General features: G+C 38.5%; 1 protein-coding gene across 1 annotated transcript; it reads left to right on the forward strand.

Moving 5' to 3' along the window:
• Nucleotides 1–792: 792 nt before the first annotated feature.
• Nucleotides 793–8,762, forward strand: LZIC (leucine zipper and CTNNBIP1 domain containing). Its single transcript, XM_009704733.1, has 6 exons — nt 793–938; nt 2,933–3,068; nt 4,152–4,250; nt 4,918–5,013; nt 6,823–6,904; nt 8,358–8,762. Exons 1-6 carry the CDS (start codon nt 838–840, stop codon nt 8,414–8,416), a joined length of 573 nt encoding a protein of 190 aa, XP_009703035.1. The 5' UTR covers nt 793–837; the 3' UTR covers nt 8,417–8,762.
• Nucleotides 8,763–16,233: the final 7,471 nt, after the last annotated feature.

The raw sequence follows: 16,233 nt of genomic DNA on the forward strand, positions 1-16,233 counted from the left end.
GGAGCCTGGCCTTGGGGATGGGCAGGCAGGACTCGGACAGTGCCTGAGTGCCTTCCTCTCGGTTCTCGGAGAGCCGGGCCGGAGCCTGGCCTTGGGGATGGGCAGGCAGGACTCGGACAGTGCCTGAGTGCCTTCCTCTCGGTTCTCTTCTCCCCAGACCTGCTCTTTGCTCTCCTCTCTCACACCTTTCCAGCAGGGAGGACCGTGTTTCCTAGTCTGTCTGCTGGCTGATGGAGCCCTTTGGCCTTTGTGCAAACCCTCAGAACTTGCTGGTCAACGGCTGTTGAGGCGGTGCATTACCCAGGGATATCCCATCGATCGCTACCATCGGCTAGCTGTCTACCCCTATTTGATACCCAAAGAAGCACGGATTTCCTCTACAGTTTCTAGTTTTCTACAGCTAATATTCTGTCGAAGGCGTTTGCATGCTTCGGACATCTGCATCCCGGTTGTTGTCACTTCAGTAGTTTCCCAAGGGGCCGTTGAAGAGTAGAATATGTTGTTTCATATAGCGGGGCCTCGGTATTTCAGTAATTACTCCCTGGTTTGAAACTTGTTTGGTTTGAGGTGCTGTGGCTGTTTGAGTTATGACCTCGGTGAACTGCATCTTGCTACAAAGATAACAATCCTGTAGACCCAGCCTAACGTGTTTGTATTTCTACTGCAAGGATCTCCAAGTGTTTTGATTAGACATTCCATCATCAAGATATTGCTTAATTTTCTCGATACTTGGAGTATTTTAAAATAAGTTTTAAGTTGGTGATACACAACAATGAAATGTTTTTTTTTTGTAGGAGTGTCATGTAACAACTTGAAATTTTCATGTGAAGACAGAAAATGGCTTCAAGAGGAACAACAGAGACCAGTAAACTAAAACAAAACTTGGAAGAGCAGTTGGATAGATTAATGCAGCAGCTTCAAGATCTGGAGGAATGCAGGTAGTAAAAATAGATACTTTCCTCTGATATGGTAATATCAGTGGTTGGCAGAAGAAAGTGGTGTCTTTCCAAAATCTTGTGAGTTTTTTGTTTTATTTTGTGTTTTGCTGTGGCTTTGTATTTTTTAAATTAGGTAGGATGTTTGTGTTGGGTAGTCAAAATTATTTTAAAAAAACCTTTATTAAGATCTTTCTATTTATCATTTTCTTGAAGAAAATGCAAGCAGAAATACTCATTACTGTTTTCTTTGAAATTTTCTATTTCAGTGTGACTTTTTAGCTTTTAATAGCTGTTCACAGAATTCCCAATTTTCATATGGGCTTTCTTGATAGCAGTTAGCAAATAGCTTTTGTGTCTATTTTGTTTTGTCTTATAATTATAGATGTTTGGGTTTGAGTTGTTTTTTTTTGTTTGTCTAACGTTTTCATGTGATTTGTTTCATGGGATTTTGTGATAGTTTTTTGTGGGCTGATAAAATTAGAGATAGACTGAATTACCAAGGAAAAGGTTTTTTTTCTGTTTCAGTACTTGCTCTTAAACATTCTGTGTGGTTTTAGATGCTTTCTCTGACAATAATTCTGACTTGTCCAAGCAGTACGTATTTTTTTTTTCAGGAACAATTATAACTACTGAGGGTTGGTAATCTCTTTGAATTGGACAAGGTTTAGACAGCAGGATCAGTTATTCCTGAATAACTTGATAGGTTTGGGGTGAGGAGGTAGGCTTCTCGGATAATTTCATTTACTGTAGCTTTGAGCAAGACAATCTCACGGCATATTTTTATTGAGATCTAAACCACACTTTTAAATCTTGCACGAAGTCTTGAGTTGTCAGGGCCTTTTTGATACAAATGACTTCATACAAAGAACACAAGTGCATGGGGCACCCTCAGGAAATTTGCAGATGACACCGGGTTAGGTGGGAGTGTTGATCTGCTTGAGGGTAGGAAGGCTCTCCAGAGGGACTTGGACAGGCTGGATAGATGGGCTGAGACCAACAGCATGAGGCTCAACAAGCACAAATGCCAGGTCCTACACTTTGGCCACAAAACCCCATGGAGCGTTACAGGCTGGGGGAGGAGTGATTAGAAAGTGGTCAAGTGGAAAAAGACCCGGGGGTGCTGGTCGACAGCCGGCTGAACATGAACCAGCAGCGTGCCCAGGTGGCCAAGAAGGCCAATGGCATCCTGGCTTGTATCAGGAATAGTGTGGCCAGCAGGACCAGGGCAGGGATCATCCCCCTGTACTCGGCACTAGTGAGGCCACACCTCGAGTGCTGTGTCCAATTCTGGGCCCCGCACTTCAAGAAGGACGTTGAGGTGCTGGAGTGAGTCCAGTGAAGGGCAACAAAGTTGGTGAAGGGTCTCGAGGGTAAGCCTTATGAGGAGCGGCTGAGGGAGCTGGGGTTGTTCAGCCTGGAGAAGAGGAGGCTGAGGGGAGACCTGATCGCTCTCTACAACGACCTGAAAGGAGGGTGTAGCCAGGTGGGGGTCGGCCTCTTCTCCCAGGCAATCAGTGACAGGACAAGAGGGCATCGTCTGAAACTGCGCCAGGGGAAGTTCAGGCTAGAAATGAGGAGGCATTTATTCCCAGAGAGGGGTCGTTAGGCATGGGAATGGGCTGCCCAGGGAGGTGGTGGAGTCCCCATCCCTGGAGGGGTTTACGAAAAGACTGGACAGGGCACTTAGTGCCATGGTCTAGTTGACGTGGCAATGTTAGGGCTAAGGTTGGACTCAATGATCCTAGAGGTCTCCTCCAACCAAACCAGTTCTGTGATTCTTGGTGCCTAGGAGGTGGTGCAAAATCAAGAAAACTACATATGCATTAGCTAAATAACAGCTAAGAGGGCTAGAGCAGAATAATCTGAAGTGATGTGAATGTTTTCATTGCTATCTGAGGAAGCATGCTTCGTGGTATTCCCTTGATGTCATTTTCTCTACATTACATCTCGGGTTTAATCCTGTGAATTAATGTGTCTTGTTGGATCCTCTTTAGAGAGGAGCTAGATGCAGATGAGTATGAAGAGACAAAAAAAGAAACTCTAGAACAGCTGAGTGAGATCAATGACTCCCTGAAGAAGATTATGTCTGGAGATATGACTTTGGTGGACGAGCTCAGTGGGATGCAACTGGTAAGGATGATGTGTTACTAAAAATAGTTCATGTACTGCCTGGACTCAGTGAAACAGAAAATAGATACAAGTGGTCCATTATAATTTTTAGACAGGCATATGTGAAAGCTAGACATATGTAGCTAATGTTTTTATTATTTAATATATGTGCACATATGAAAACTTGGTTAGGTCTCTTCATTTTAGAAGGAAAAAAAGTGTTGAAGAATTACAACCATAACACTGTAGAAAAAACTGGGAAATTCAGAGACGAAATATATCAGATCCTTAATATTAGAAAATAACACGAAATAATACAAATTAATATAAAAGGTGTGAGGGACAGTCCAGGACAATATATATAATGAGAAATAAAGTTCATGCCTGTTTGTCAGAAAGCATAAAGGTAGCATTTCCTGTGCTGTTATTGCTGATTTGTGTTTCAGATTGATACCAGTTGAAATGAAAAGGCTGTAGGAGTGACTGTGTAACTATGTAGTGGATTGATTGCATTTTATGCTGACTTCCAAACATTTGATCTGTTTTCTTTCTTTTTAAATGTTTAATTAGAGCATGATTTATTCCTTCTGAGCCCTGTTTTAGGGTTTTGTTTCGGAGAGATCATGATTTCTCCGAACATAACTAAGGTGAGATTTAATCATAATACTTTTGATACTCCGTAGAGGATTTTGAATAATAGGAGGAGATTTACCATGTCATTTACATTCTGCTTACCCTTAGAAGAGCTGTAATCATCAGTATGGACATTAAAACTGCTAAAGATAGCATAGCACATCCACTTGTGATGTGGTAATATCAGGAAGATGTTGGAGATTATTAGAAATTGAGACCTGGATTGTAATGAAAAGTTTCACAGCTCTTCTCAGTGTAGTTGCACTAATTAGTGGATTTTTCAAGCCCTGCATAGAAGTCATACTTTTTTTTTTTAATCTCACTTCCATGGTTATGCAAAAAGAGAAAAGCTTTCTGTATCAAATGATGCAGAGGATATTAATGATGCTTTCCAGCCTTCATTAATCTTGTCATGCAGCTCTAGCTTGTGACTGCTATTAGTTCTGGTCATTTTTGCTCTTTTCCTTGTAGGCAATACAAGCAGCCATCAGCCAAGCATTTAAAACTCCAGAAGTAATTAGAATGTTTGCAAAGAAACAGCCGAGGCAATTGAGGACAAGGTTGGCAGAGGTGAAAGTTTCTGTTTTACTGTGAAAACCGTTTATTTGAGCTAGGCTGATTTAAATATGCAGTGATTGCAAGGAGAGTACCAAGTCTGTTAGAAAAATTGGTGGGAGCATCACAAGGAGAAAAAGAAGTTCTCTTTGAGAATTTGTTGAGTTTTAAATGTTTATTGGACACAACAATGTGTATTTCATGAATTATCTTCTATCTTGCTGCTTCAAAACAAAAATGTGATTAACAGATAGTGAACTGAGTATAACTGCAAATAGAAAATCTGAAGAGTATGAATCTGTATTGAGGGGCTGGAGAGTACACTTGATGTTTTAGAAATCTAGACTGAACTTGAGATCCAGATAAAGTGAAATGAAATGTGATTCCTCCATGTATCAGTGATACGTGAATCCATAATTTTGAATGAATGGCATTCTTTGATTAAAAGAAATTCAAGTTTGGAGAAATCAAGAACGCTCAGGTTAGGTGCAAAGATTATTTGCAGAATGTTCAGGAAAACTTTACGGCCATCTTTTAAATTATGGGTAGCTCTGTCCCTTACTTCCATGGGTACCATGCTTACTGATGATATCTTTAGGCTGCTGCATTTCTCATGCTGTTTGTGTTGAGTGAAACTAATGGGAAGCTTATATATTTTGATTTATTTTCCCCCGGTATACAGATGGACCGAGACTTAATGGTTGGGAAGTTGGGACGAGACCTATACACACAGCAGAAAGTGGAAATCCTGACTGCCCTCAGAAAACTTGGTGAGAAGGTAAGGTGTTGGTATGATAGTTAAGTAAATAGAGATTCCTACGTATATATTGAAGAGGAATTTGAAATCATTAAAATAAGAAAGTACAGCTTTTGTTCATGAGCAAATGATAAAATACAGCTTGCTTTTGTAGTACATAAATGTCCTTCCATTGTAATGCTAAGCTTTGTGAAGCACTCACTACTGAACATATATCAAATAGTACTGAACATTTATATAAGGCTGTTTCTACTTTAAAAAGCTTTCTTTGGTGGGTCACACGAATGAGTCGCGTATAAGCCGTTACAAGTTGATGATATTTATAAAAGCTACAGAACAAGTCTTTTACTGGCTACCACCTGTCCACCTGACAGGAACTATCCAAGACTTTTGACATACATTGAGCTTTACTTACTTTTGTATTGGTGATCATACGTACCTTCTGGTGTAAGATCAATAAATTGGAGAGCTGATGAGCTGATCGTTTCCCCAGTGAGTACATCAGTGGCAGAACAATCCCTGGTTTTTACCAGTAGAGGGAGGAAGAGAAGTTGTTATTTCTCTTTGTTGATGGTCTGTGAAGAAAACAGATTGCTTTGTATCTCTGTACTTAAACTTTCTTAGGAAATGAGGGAATGTAATGGAAAAGATCAAGTGCAGTACTTAAAGGAGCAGCATTCCAAGTAGGTGATACTAGCAAATGCTTTCCCTCAGAATATTTTTATTGCTTGACTGTCAGAGAAAAAAATGTTTTGGAAATAGGTTATGAGGCTAGTTAAGATTCTGAACTGAATGCATGAAGTTATCTAATCCTCCTAGCATGAGTTCCTTGGGTCACTTCAGACAAGCCACTTCACCACACTTTACATAAACTCTTCTTTATCTTTCAAAATGATCAGTAACCTGCTTCCAGAGGATTTGCTAGGATAGTAGTTACACAACTGGTCTGAATGTGAAAAATTATGGTAAATATTACATGTTTGTCTGCACAATACTGCAAAATGTTCGGTAGTTAAATGCTTGCTTACAAAGCACAGCAAAGGCAGGTCACTAATACTTTTTCCTTCATTCCAACATCATTCTGAATGCCTGTACCTGATTTTTGTGTTTTTAATTTAAAAAATGATGCAAACACTATGGACAGTTTGACACACTTATGCTTTTCTTTAATAAGGATATATATCTGAGGCTATTTAAATGAATGAGTTTTAACTTTGAATATCTGAACCTTCCAAATGTAGGTTACTACTTCATTATTGTAAATATTTTATGGGCGTCTGTCACAAGGCATCAGAGCACATACATAAAAGCAAAATATACATGTGCAAATGTCACTTCAAAGGAAGAGAACCATTTCTAGGTCATTGACTCTTAACATGGTCAAAGCTGGTAGTGACTGCATGTTTTGGCGTTCCTCTGTAAATGATATGAAGTGAGCTTAGATCTTAGCTCATTACTGTATTAACCACATGACAAAAAAGTAATTGACATCTTTTACATAGTTTTGGTACAGAGGTATGGTGTAAACTTTTCATCAAAAATTATCACTGGAGGTCAGCTTGAAACTTAGTGGCATGTGTAGAGGCATGTCTGATGTTGCATATGCTGTCCTTCCTGGGCTGACAGGCGCCATTGAGAAAAAATTCAGTGGTAGGGGGAGTAGCTTGCATTTTTACTTTGGCTTTTAGTATGTTAGGTAACACTGTCACGTAAAAACTGCAAATTGACAATTGCTGTAACCTGTCATAGTTCATATATATGCCCATGTAGATGGTGGGAATACGCATGGTTAAGGCACTAAGTTCACAGTTTTGGCCTTTTTTGATTTAGCTCACTCCAGATGATGAGATGTTCTTGTCAGCAAATGCTGGTACAGCCCTGAGCCAGTTTGAGAGAGTCTCCACTGACCTTGGTAAGTTTTCATTCTCGTAACTTCCAATTTCTTTGCCTCATTGAACACTGATTAATAGAAACACCTGTGATTCCCCTATGAAAGACAAAATACGAACAAAAGATTCATGCCATTAAATTTTTATGTACATTTTTCTGGTTTATTAACAATGAAACTCTGATACACTATCCATGAGGAAAAAGTAACACAGCAAATAAATCCAGTGCCAAATGTCCATAAAATGCCAAGTGTTCCCCATAATGCAGAAGACTTGAATGGTCTATCTCAAGCAGAGATACTGCTCTTACAGTTAAACACAGATCTTTTTTACATTAATGACTCTCTTCAGGAGAGCCTTTCCCTCTGCTTGATGCAGAGAATTCAGCAATTATTGACACATTGTCAAAATACAGCTTTAAAGCACTCTTCTTGCTATGATTGTCATAACTCTAATTGTATTGGCAAGACGAAAAGTTCAGTTATAATATGCATTAAATAAGCACAACTGTTCGTTCTAGCATTACAGTTAGAACGGTGATGAAAGAACTATGAATGGCAGGAACATGCCAGACTAGGTCAGGGTACAAATAAGCTGTCTCTGTGACCTACCTTTCAGTACTCCTCTTCCTGAGAGTGTAAGCAAGGCGAGAAGCCTTTTGTTCAAATGGGTACTTCATTAGAAGCTCTCTATGTGTGTGGTGGGTTGACCTTGGCTGGCCACCAGGTGCCCACCAAGCTGCTCACTCATTCCCCCTCCTCAGCAGGACAGGAGGAGAAAATAAAATTAAAAACTTGTGAGTCAAGATGAAGGCAGTTCAATAAAGAAAAGCAAAGGCTGTGCACAGAAGCAAAAGAAAACAAAAAGATTTATTCTCTGTTTCCCATCAGCAGGTGATGTCCAGCCACTTTCTGGGAAATAGGGCCCCAGTACATGTAGCAGTTCCTTTGGAAGATAAATGCCTTAATAACAAATCCCCCACCTTCTCCTTTCTCCTAGCTTTTATTGCTGAGCATGGTGTCATCTGGTATGGACTATCCCTCTGGTCAGTTTGGGTCAGCTGTCCTGGCTATGTCCCCTCCCAACCCCTTGCCTACCCCAAGCCTGCTGGCCTTTGGGGGCGAGACAGCCCGGATGCTGTGCCAGCACTGCTCAGCAGTAGCCAAAACATCTGTGTGTTATCAACACCATTCTACCTACAAATACAAAGCACCGCACTATGTGAGCTGCTGTGGGGAAAGCTAATGCCATCCCAGCCAGACCTGGTGCAACGTGGCTGATTTCAGACCTGTCAAGCCAGTGTGCCTTTTTTTTTTTTTAAATTATTTTTTTTCCTTTAATTTGCTCAAGTGTTCTAGTTTTCAAAATGTAGGTTTGATTTCTTTTGATCTCAAATGTTTTGCTTTATCTAAATTGTATATAAGGAAATTCACAATTTCTGCTAATACTTACTGAAAATGTTTTTTCCTTTCATAGGATCAGGAGACAAAGTCTTTGCTCTAGCAAGTTTTGAAGTAGAAAAGGCAAAACAATGAAGAGGTGTGTGAGGCTTGTATCTCTCCAGTTATCAGCAACATTGGACTTCTGTCATATTGCATTTGTTTTTTCTATTTTTAACATGTTGGAAAAAGAAAAGCAAAACAAAACCAAAAAAACCCCACCCTAAACTTCTTGGGTTCTTAACCAGAAGATATGAAGCAAACAGCCTTAATTGCACTTTGGAACCTTGGTGTCTATACCCCTTAGTAATATAAGCTCTGAGGCTGAACACTAGGTCGTACTCTAAAAGCAAAAGCATAGTATGACTGTCTTTGGAAAGAATCAGCTATTTTGAACTTTTCTGAATGTATTTCTCTAACTATTAAAACGTAATCTTTTTGCATGTGGTTGTAGCAAGCAGATCTTTTTCAGGAGCAGTCCTCGTGAGTGAGTGGTTTTTTGAGTGATTCTTCATGTTGCTCTCAAGTTGTCTTAATTTTTCTCTGGACTCCCTACTAAGTAGTTTGTAATAGGAATGCATTGAAGCTTTGAAAAATTGACATAGTTTATTTGAAATGCCATCTTTCTACAAACTGTTTGCAGAAGAACCAAAATGAGACTGTATGCTGATCATTGGCCCTTAGCTGCTTGCTGGCTGTGCACATGAATGAAGGCCATTGTGTCCTAGCCTTGACTGACAAACAATGGAAGCCCTGTAGGGAGCCTTCTGGAGTAATTTAACCTTGTGTATTGAAATGACAGGGAATTGCTAGGAAATGGCAATGAGAAGCCCTTTCTGTGACCTCTTACTAGCTCTGGGTGCATAACTACATGCTACCGTTAATTCCCAGTGTTTCTGAGATAGCATGAAATAGCTTGCAAGTAGAAACAAGTTTATAAAGGGAGGAAGAGAAAAGCTCTCATTACGTGATCCGTGCAAGTGTTGCTCAGTGTATTAATCAGATGGTGGTGCTGTGGAGAGGGGAGGGTCTGTCCCTCCGTAGAGAAGTTAGAATCCTGAATAATCTCAGGGTATAGAAGGATTAAAAATCTCATATTGTTGAATTTTTAGCTCTGAGTGTGGAGAAACTACTTGGGACTCTAGATGTGTGTTTAACTTCCTGATAAACTATTTTTTGTAAAATCAATATTGGGGATCTTGTTCTTAAAGTACTGGCTGCTTCACACTTTAATTCAGTACTTGTTAGCATTTTGTCTGAGCTGACTGGAAGCCTGTGTTTCACTGAGATTTTTTTCAGCTTGAGAATTTGCATTTCAGGTTTACTCTACCCTTGCTATATATTCAGGCACTGATCTAATGATATTGGCAAACAACCAACCAACAAACAAAACAAAACGGTGTTTCTTAATTGAATTTCATACCTGTTCCCCTTCTTATTTTACCACTAGCTAGAGAAAGGTATAAAGCTTCTAGATAATAAAAAAAAAAAAGGGGAGGGGAAAAAGTCGTGCAAAAAAAAAAATTCCCTCTATTTCTGTGCTAGAAGAGTTCAAACAGACAGTTTTGGGTCCTTTGGACTGTATGTTGTAACAGAGTTAGCACTTCTTTTGTTTGGAGAGCTTTAGAAGTGGAGGAAGCGTTATGAAATCTCGCTGGCAAAAAAGGAGCATTTGGCTGTGAGTGTGTTGACATGCTATTATTATCTGGCACCCCTCAGAGAAAGTGTGACTTGCCAGTCACAAATACAGTCAGTTCCCTTTCCTATGAGAGGGGGCAGAAGTGTATCAAGAGAAGGCGGCTACCATTTTGCTGTTTAAACTCCACAAGTTACCTGTTTTTCTAAGTCATAAATTTATTTTTCCTTAAATGAGAGCAAAGTACAGTAACCAAATGCCACTGTGGTTTATGCTAACTCTCCCGCAGAAGACATTAAAAAAAGGTTAAACAAGGATCTCTACCTATATTGCTAAGGTGATAAGTGTATCTTCAGGACAAACAGATTTTGTGCTGGTTTTAGTGATTTTTTTTTTTTTTTTTTTTTTTGACAGTGTGTCTTATTTAAGTTTTAGGCATGTTTCTGAACTGATCTGTAAAATGTGATAACTGCCAATACAGTAGGTCTGTTGCTGGAAAGAAAAGGATGGTGATAATACTGGAAAGATCAGAAAAATTCCTAGGAAAAAAGTGATCTTGTTTCCATCTTGTTAGTGCTTTGAATTATAAAAATTAAGAAATGCATGTACTAAAAGTATGATACTGAATTCTTTTAGAATTAGTAATGGCTTATAAACCAACTTTTAAACCCAGATGTTGGGTAGATTCAGTTCCAGTTTATGGTGGCATGGCTGGTTTTGGCATCAGCGGAGTTGGACCTGCATTTGTCAGCAGTGAAGGTGACCCGCTGTTTTGAGGAATCCTGTGTTTAACGGAGTAGAACATCTGTGTTTTACCTATCATATATATAATCTTAGGCTTTTATAGCTAGACTTGAGCTTCAGTGAGCACTGCCATTAAATTGAGTGAGTGAAGTGAAAATAGTCTTAAATTTGGATAGCCTATTGCAATGTTGATCTCGGTGTCACATAGTAGTCACTTAAGAGACTAAGTGGGTAGCATAGACTATAAAGAGAAAATTAACGTGATCAGTCATAATTTGGATTGCACTTGTAGGGCACAAATACCTTATAAATAATCAAGTTTGTCTAATTGTAAACTAGGACTGGAGTAAACCAGAAAATGTGTTTTTTAGAATGTATTTTGCTTTAATAGATAGCCTTTGGAAATCTAGTATTTTAGAAATGAAAGGATAATAGTATAGAGAGCATAATTTATGTCTTTCACTGATGGAAGTTTTTTCTCCTTTTTTTAAGCAGCTTTTATTTAGATGAGGTCTTTTGTCCATTATATCAGAACTATTTTCCTGTCTCGGGCAGTATTATGTTCTCTGACAAAGGCTGATTGCAGCTTTATAGCTGAGAGCAGCTTGTTAAAAGGCGTTATTAGACAGGCTAAAATTATTGAAAACAAAACAGTCCATGGGGACTGTAGCTGCCTTCTTTTCCTTTCTGCTCATTACTGGTGCTAAGTAACTCTTCTCCCCCCTTCACTCCCCAACTTGCTTGCAGCATTAGTATGTAAATTAAATCTCTAAGCATTCCCACAGATCACAGTAAGTTTACAGTACAATGATATGGAAATCTTTTTCCTTGTAGTTTGAGAGGTGTATGTTTCCAGGAGAAACTATTTTTTTTTTTTAATTGATTTGCAAATATTTCAGGATTTTTTCAAAGTTTCTGTACTGCAGGCAGTTGTAAAGTTCCTATTAAATTGATCTTTGACTGAACATCTCTTTAATCTCTGCTCTTGAAAAGATCTCTTGTGATTTAGATGGACGAAGATGAGATCAATGACCAATATTATTGCAACATTCAGTATGCCAGGCCAGACTTCTGTTCTCAAAAGCTGTGAAGGGTCAGAAAGCATAGCTCTAACTCAGAGGCTGGATATGTCTTGCAGAATGCCCTGATTATAAACATAATTTAACAGGGAAGCTATTGCCCATATGAAGCTATTCATATGTTGACCCTAACGAATAGTTATTCAAGTAACCTACTTGAAGTGGTTAGATGAATTTCAGAAGCATAGTATGTTAATTGGTGTGCTATGCTAAATATTTTGCCAAATAATCCTGGATGTACCTCCATTAGTATCTCAAATGCTTCTGCAGGGGCTGGAGAAAAGTCCATAGTCTGTCTATTATAATAATCATTTGCTCAAATAAAAACTGGTAACAAAAGAACAGGTCCTGAATGAAGACATGGTTTTGTCGTTTAACATAGAAGCTTGTGATGCTTGAGTTCCATCCCCAGTTCAGCGTTGGACTGAGGCAGATCACTTGTTCTCTACACATCTTTCTCTCCTGGAGTAAGATACAGATTTTGATGCTTGAATATCGAGTGCTATGAAGTTGTTACTGATCATACATTGCTTTGAAGATTAAAAGTGCTTTGTTTTTTGTTTATCATTTTACTTCTGAAATAAGAATTGTAAAGTACGGTAGCTTTAAACACATCAGTAAAGTTGCCCAGAGTTCTTTTTGGCCATATGTAACCTCCCTTTTTTATTCTTCTTTCTATATAGGGTGAATCTCCTGATTGTACTGATCTAAAAGAAAAAGTGTTAGAGAGAAAATTGAAGCTTCAAATGCTCTGTCTCTCTTTCTTCTGTCTTTGTCTCCTTGTATTACTTCCCTTCTTTGATCTTGAATGGAAAAGTAGCAAGTTATCTTTGTCTTAAAGGAAAAATACAAGATTTCTTAAGAGATCCCTTAGTTCATCATGTTACCTTGCCTGTTAAAATCAAATTAATTTTGATAGAGAATTCTATATTAATGATACCTTACTGACCAGGCATTTAAGGCTGTATCATTAGTGGCTGAAATGGCAAATTAAAATATAACCATTTGGTTTTGCTTCCTGTATGGCCATTCGATTCCTATATGAGGACAAATATAATTTTTACATTGTAAAGAAATAAAAGTCAGCCTGCAGGCATTTTTTAGTTTCCCCACTTCCATAATTTTTAAATTATCCTGAGTTCTGGGGAAGTCTTTTCTGTTAGGGAAGTAAAGTCTTACTTCAATTCTGTCTGCTTAGCTACCCATGAGAGAGGAATAGGAGTGCTCATATTGGAGTTTTTCTTTAGGAGTCGTGGAAAATGTGACACTTGGTCTTGCTATGAGGTTGTAGATTTTTTTTAACTTTACCTTAATAGGGTTTTATGCCCGTGAGGGAGAAGGGAGAATTACTGGAGTTTACGTTGCCCAAGATTTCTCCTATAACTTTTAAAAATCCAAGCTTCCCACCTCAGTCAGCTGGGAGCTGCTGATGTTCGGAGCATCTGAACAGGTGGCCTAAAGTGTCTGACACTATCTGACAGGATAAATAAAATGTTTCAGAATAAGTAGTCTCTAAAATAAGGTCTTAAGAGAGGAAATATGGGCATAAGGTTAGTGGATATAACTGAACTATATGTAAGGCATTTCTGTATCATGCAGTGAAATATCTACTGTAATTTAACATGCTAAGGTGTTAATGATATATTTAATAGCAGATTTCTTTTTAAAACAAGTTCTAATCATGGACATCTCTTCTTATTTTGCTATCATAATAGTTTACAGTTGATAATGTTTAGCATCGTGTTTTCAACATGCCTCCAAAAAACGGGTTGGTAAAAATGGCAGATGTACTGAAAACCATCAGGCAGAGCCACCTGCAGATGCTGTGGACAGAAGTGTTAATGTCTGGGTAAATAGCTTTTCTTTTGATTGTCTGGTTAATATCCTTGTAAGGTGGAGATTGAAATTAAGTTCTGTAATGTTGTCATAAAAGTGTGCTTTGCAAGTTTGTAAATACTAAATTTAATCTGGGAACACTTCTGGCTTTGAATAAAATTTGCAGCTGAGAAGGTTTCTTGCCATACAAACTTAGTTCTGAGTTAACAAAAAAAAAATTTTCATAGCCTTTTTTACAGTAAAGGGCTTTTTTGTCCGTCCCTCTAAAATATCTCTGCGTACTGCCTCACTGCACAGTCTGTAGAAACATTAAATATTGTAACTAAGGCAGCTGAACTATTTCTTTAATTTTCTAGTATACTCTCTCTAATCTGCACAAGGTGTGCTCTCCACTAGTCATGAAACTTTCAACTGACTGTTGTGACCCTCCATCATTTATTATGGTGTCCTAAGTATGCAAAGAGTTGATTGGTTGAACTGCATTTAATTTTCAGAAAACACTGTACTGTTTCTGCATCAGAGCATGATTCTGATGGATTGGAATTGTCAGACTTAAGTCTGAAATATCAAAGATTACCAAAAGAAAAAAGATTCCAAACTAAAAACAATTCCCTCATTGGGAACCATACACATCTTTGAGAGAAACAGTTTTCGTTATTGTTGCCTGTGGTTAAATCAGATGGATAATGAAAGCAGGGCTTGTGTGTACAGATGCTGCTGGAAGCCCTTAATGAGAGGGAGATGCCAACAAACACAGAGGGACTTGGAGGGTGGAAGCAGCTGTACTGTGAAGGAATCCTAAATGAATTTCAGAGCTGATTAAGAAAGAATTGGAGATCAGAGAAGGACAGGGTGAATTGAGAGAATTTTTCTAAGTCAAGCAGGGATTCAGAGGAGAAGGTTTCATGAAGTTTTGGCTTACTAGAATGAACAGCAGCCTCATTAAACAGAAGAGATTAGAAGCTATTGAAAAGAAAAATCCATTTAATCTGTTATATTTTCAGAAAATAATACCCAGTCTTTATACAATACTTGTAAAAATGTTAGAAAGGCTTAACCTTTAGATGATTAAACTTCCTAACATTCCCCTGCTGATGATAAACTGTATTCTTCCCGTTTTGTGGTTGGGACAAGTAGGGTGGTAATAGGTAAGATAACAGATTTGATCAAGTGCCATGCACTTTCATCTTCTGTTTACTTTGTGAAGGTCTGTGCATTCCCATGAGACATGAACAATATTCTACTAAATCTGTTACAGAGCTAGGAGTTAAGAGGTCTCTTGAGCATCTATCACATCTTATGATGATAAAAGTGACTACTTTAATGGCAAGACGTCACCTTCCTTGGTAGCTAAACATCTCGGTAAGTTTGATAGTAACAAACAGGTGGGGCAGAAGCTCATTTAGACTCAGTGTTTTAAGAAAATCTAAAATTCTCCAAGGGTAGAGGAAGCCTTATAGTATGTCTCTCTCTGCTAAAACCCTTTCTAAATAAATGTAGGATGTTAAATTGATGCTACGTAAGATTGCATTACACTTGTACAGTCAGCCAGCTGCATTAGAATAGGAGAGTTAGACAATACTGAGTCATAACATGGTGTTTTGTCCATGATGTTATCAGTAAGAAAATTCATACTATTGCAAAGATGCAAATGATGGCTTAATTATATGCTTCTACCAGCATAAGATGCTTTTAGATCTTTCCCTCAGACTCATGTACTGTGCTAATTAACAGTAATCCAACTGGAGGATCCCAGAGCAATGCTTCTGCATATTTTTTTGAGCTTATGCTGGAGCTCTTATGTTCTTTTCTTAAATAATTAATAATCATTACTGCCTGCTGTGCTGTGGGTATATGCTAGTGATCTCAGATCCCAGCATATTTGCACCATTCCTGTTCCTGTCAGCAGCTTGGTTTTGCTCTTTGCATAGGCTTTCATGTTAAGACCTTCATTAACTGGCAGTGGGGTATGGATTTCAGTGGCATTCAGCTTTGATGTCATTAAGTAGCAAGCTGTTAAAGGAAGTGCTGCCTCTTTCATTACTGTGACTATTCCTATGCAATAAAGTTAAATACCGAGTAGAAAACAGATGCATTTTACTAAATTATACTTAGTACACATAACATTTTTATCTTCAGGAATTTTATACTTACCTTGCTGACCCCACCAACGCATATTATAGGTAAGCAGCATTACTGTTAAGCCTAGTGGGAAACCAAAATGCAGATTAGCGGTGGAGCGGGGGTGATGGCCCTTGGATGGCTTCTGTCTTTTTTAAATTTTTTAATTAATTTCTATGTTCACTGTGGGTTTACTCTGCTTCAGTGTATCTAGGGGAAGGATTATTTTTGAGTACTTGAATGACCATATGGGTATTTGTTCTGGTTAGAGGTTCTCAGAAGATGGCATTTTCTGTATTTGCTGAATTAGTTTGAATTAAGCTGTGCTGAATTTTGCAGTGTCTTTAACTTTCTTAGCATAGTACTACTGAAAAGCGGTCACGTAACCTGTTTTAACATGGATGCGATTTACCTAACGCGGCCCTACCGGAGAAGTTGTGCCCCTCAGCCCGAGGGAAGGCGTGAGCTCACGGAGACGCTCGGCACCGCGTCATTTC

Source organism: Cariama cristata, unplaced genomic scaffold (assembly GCF_000690535.1).
Source record: "Cariama cristata isolate BGI_N322 unplaced genomic scaffold, ASM69053v1 scaffold7317, whole genome shotgun sequence".
Lineage (NCBI taxonomy): Eukaryota > Metazoa > Chordata > Aves > Cariamiformes > Cariamidae > Cariama > Cariama cristata.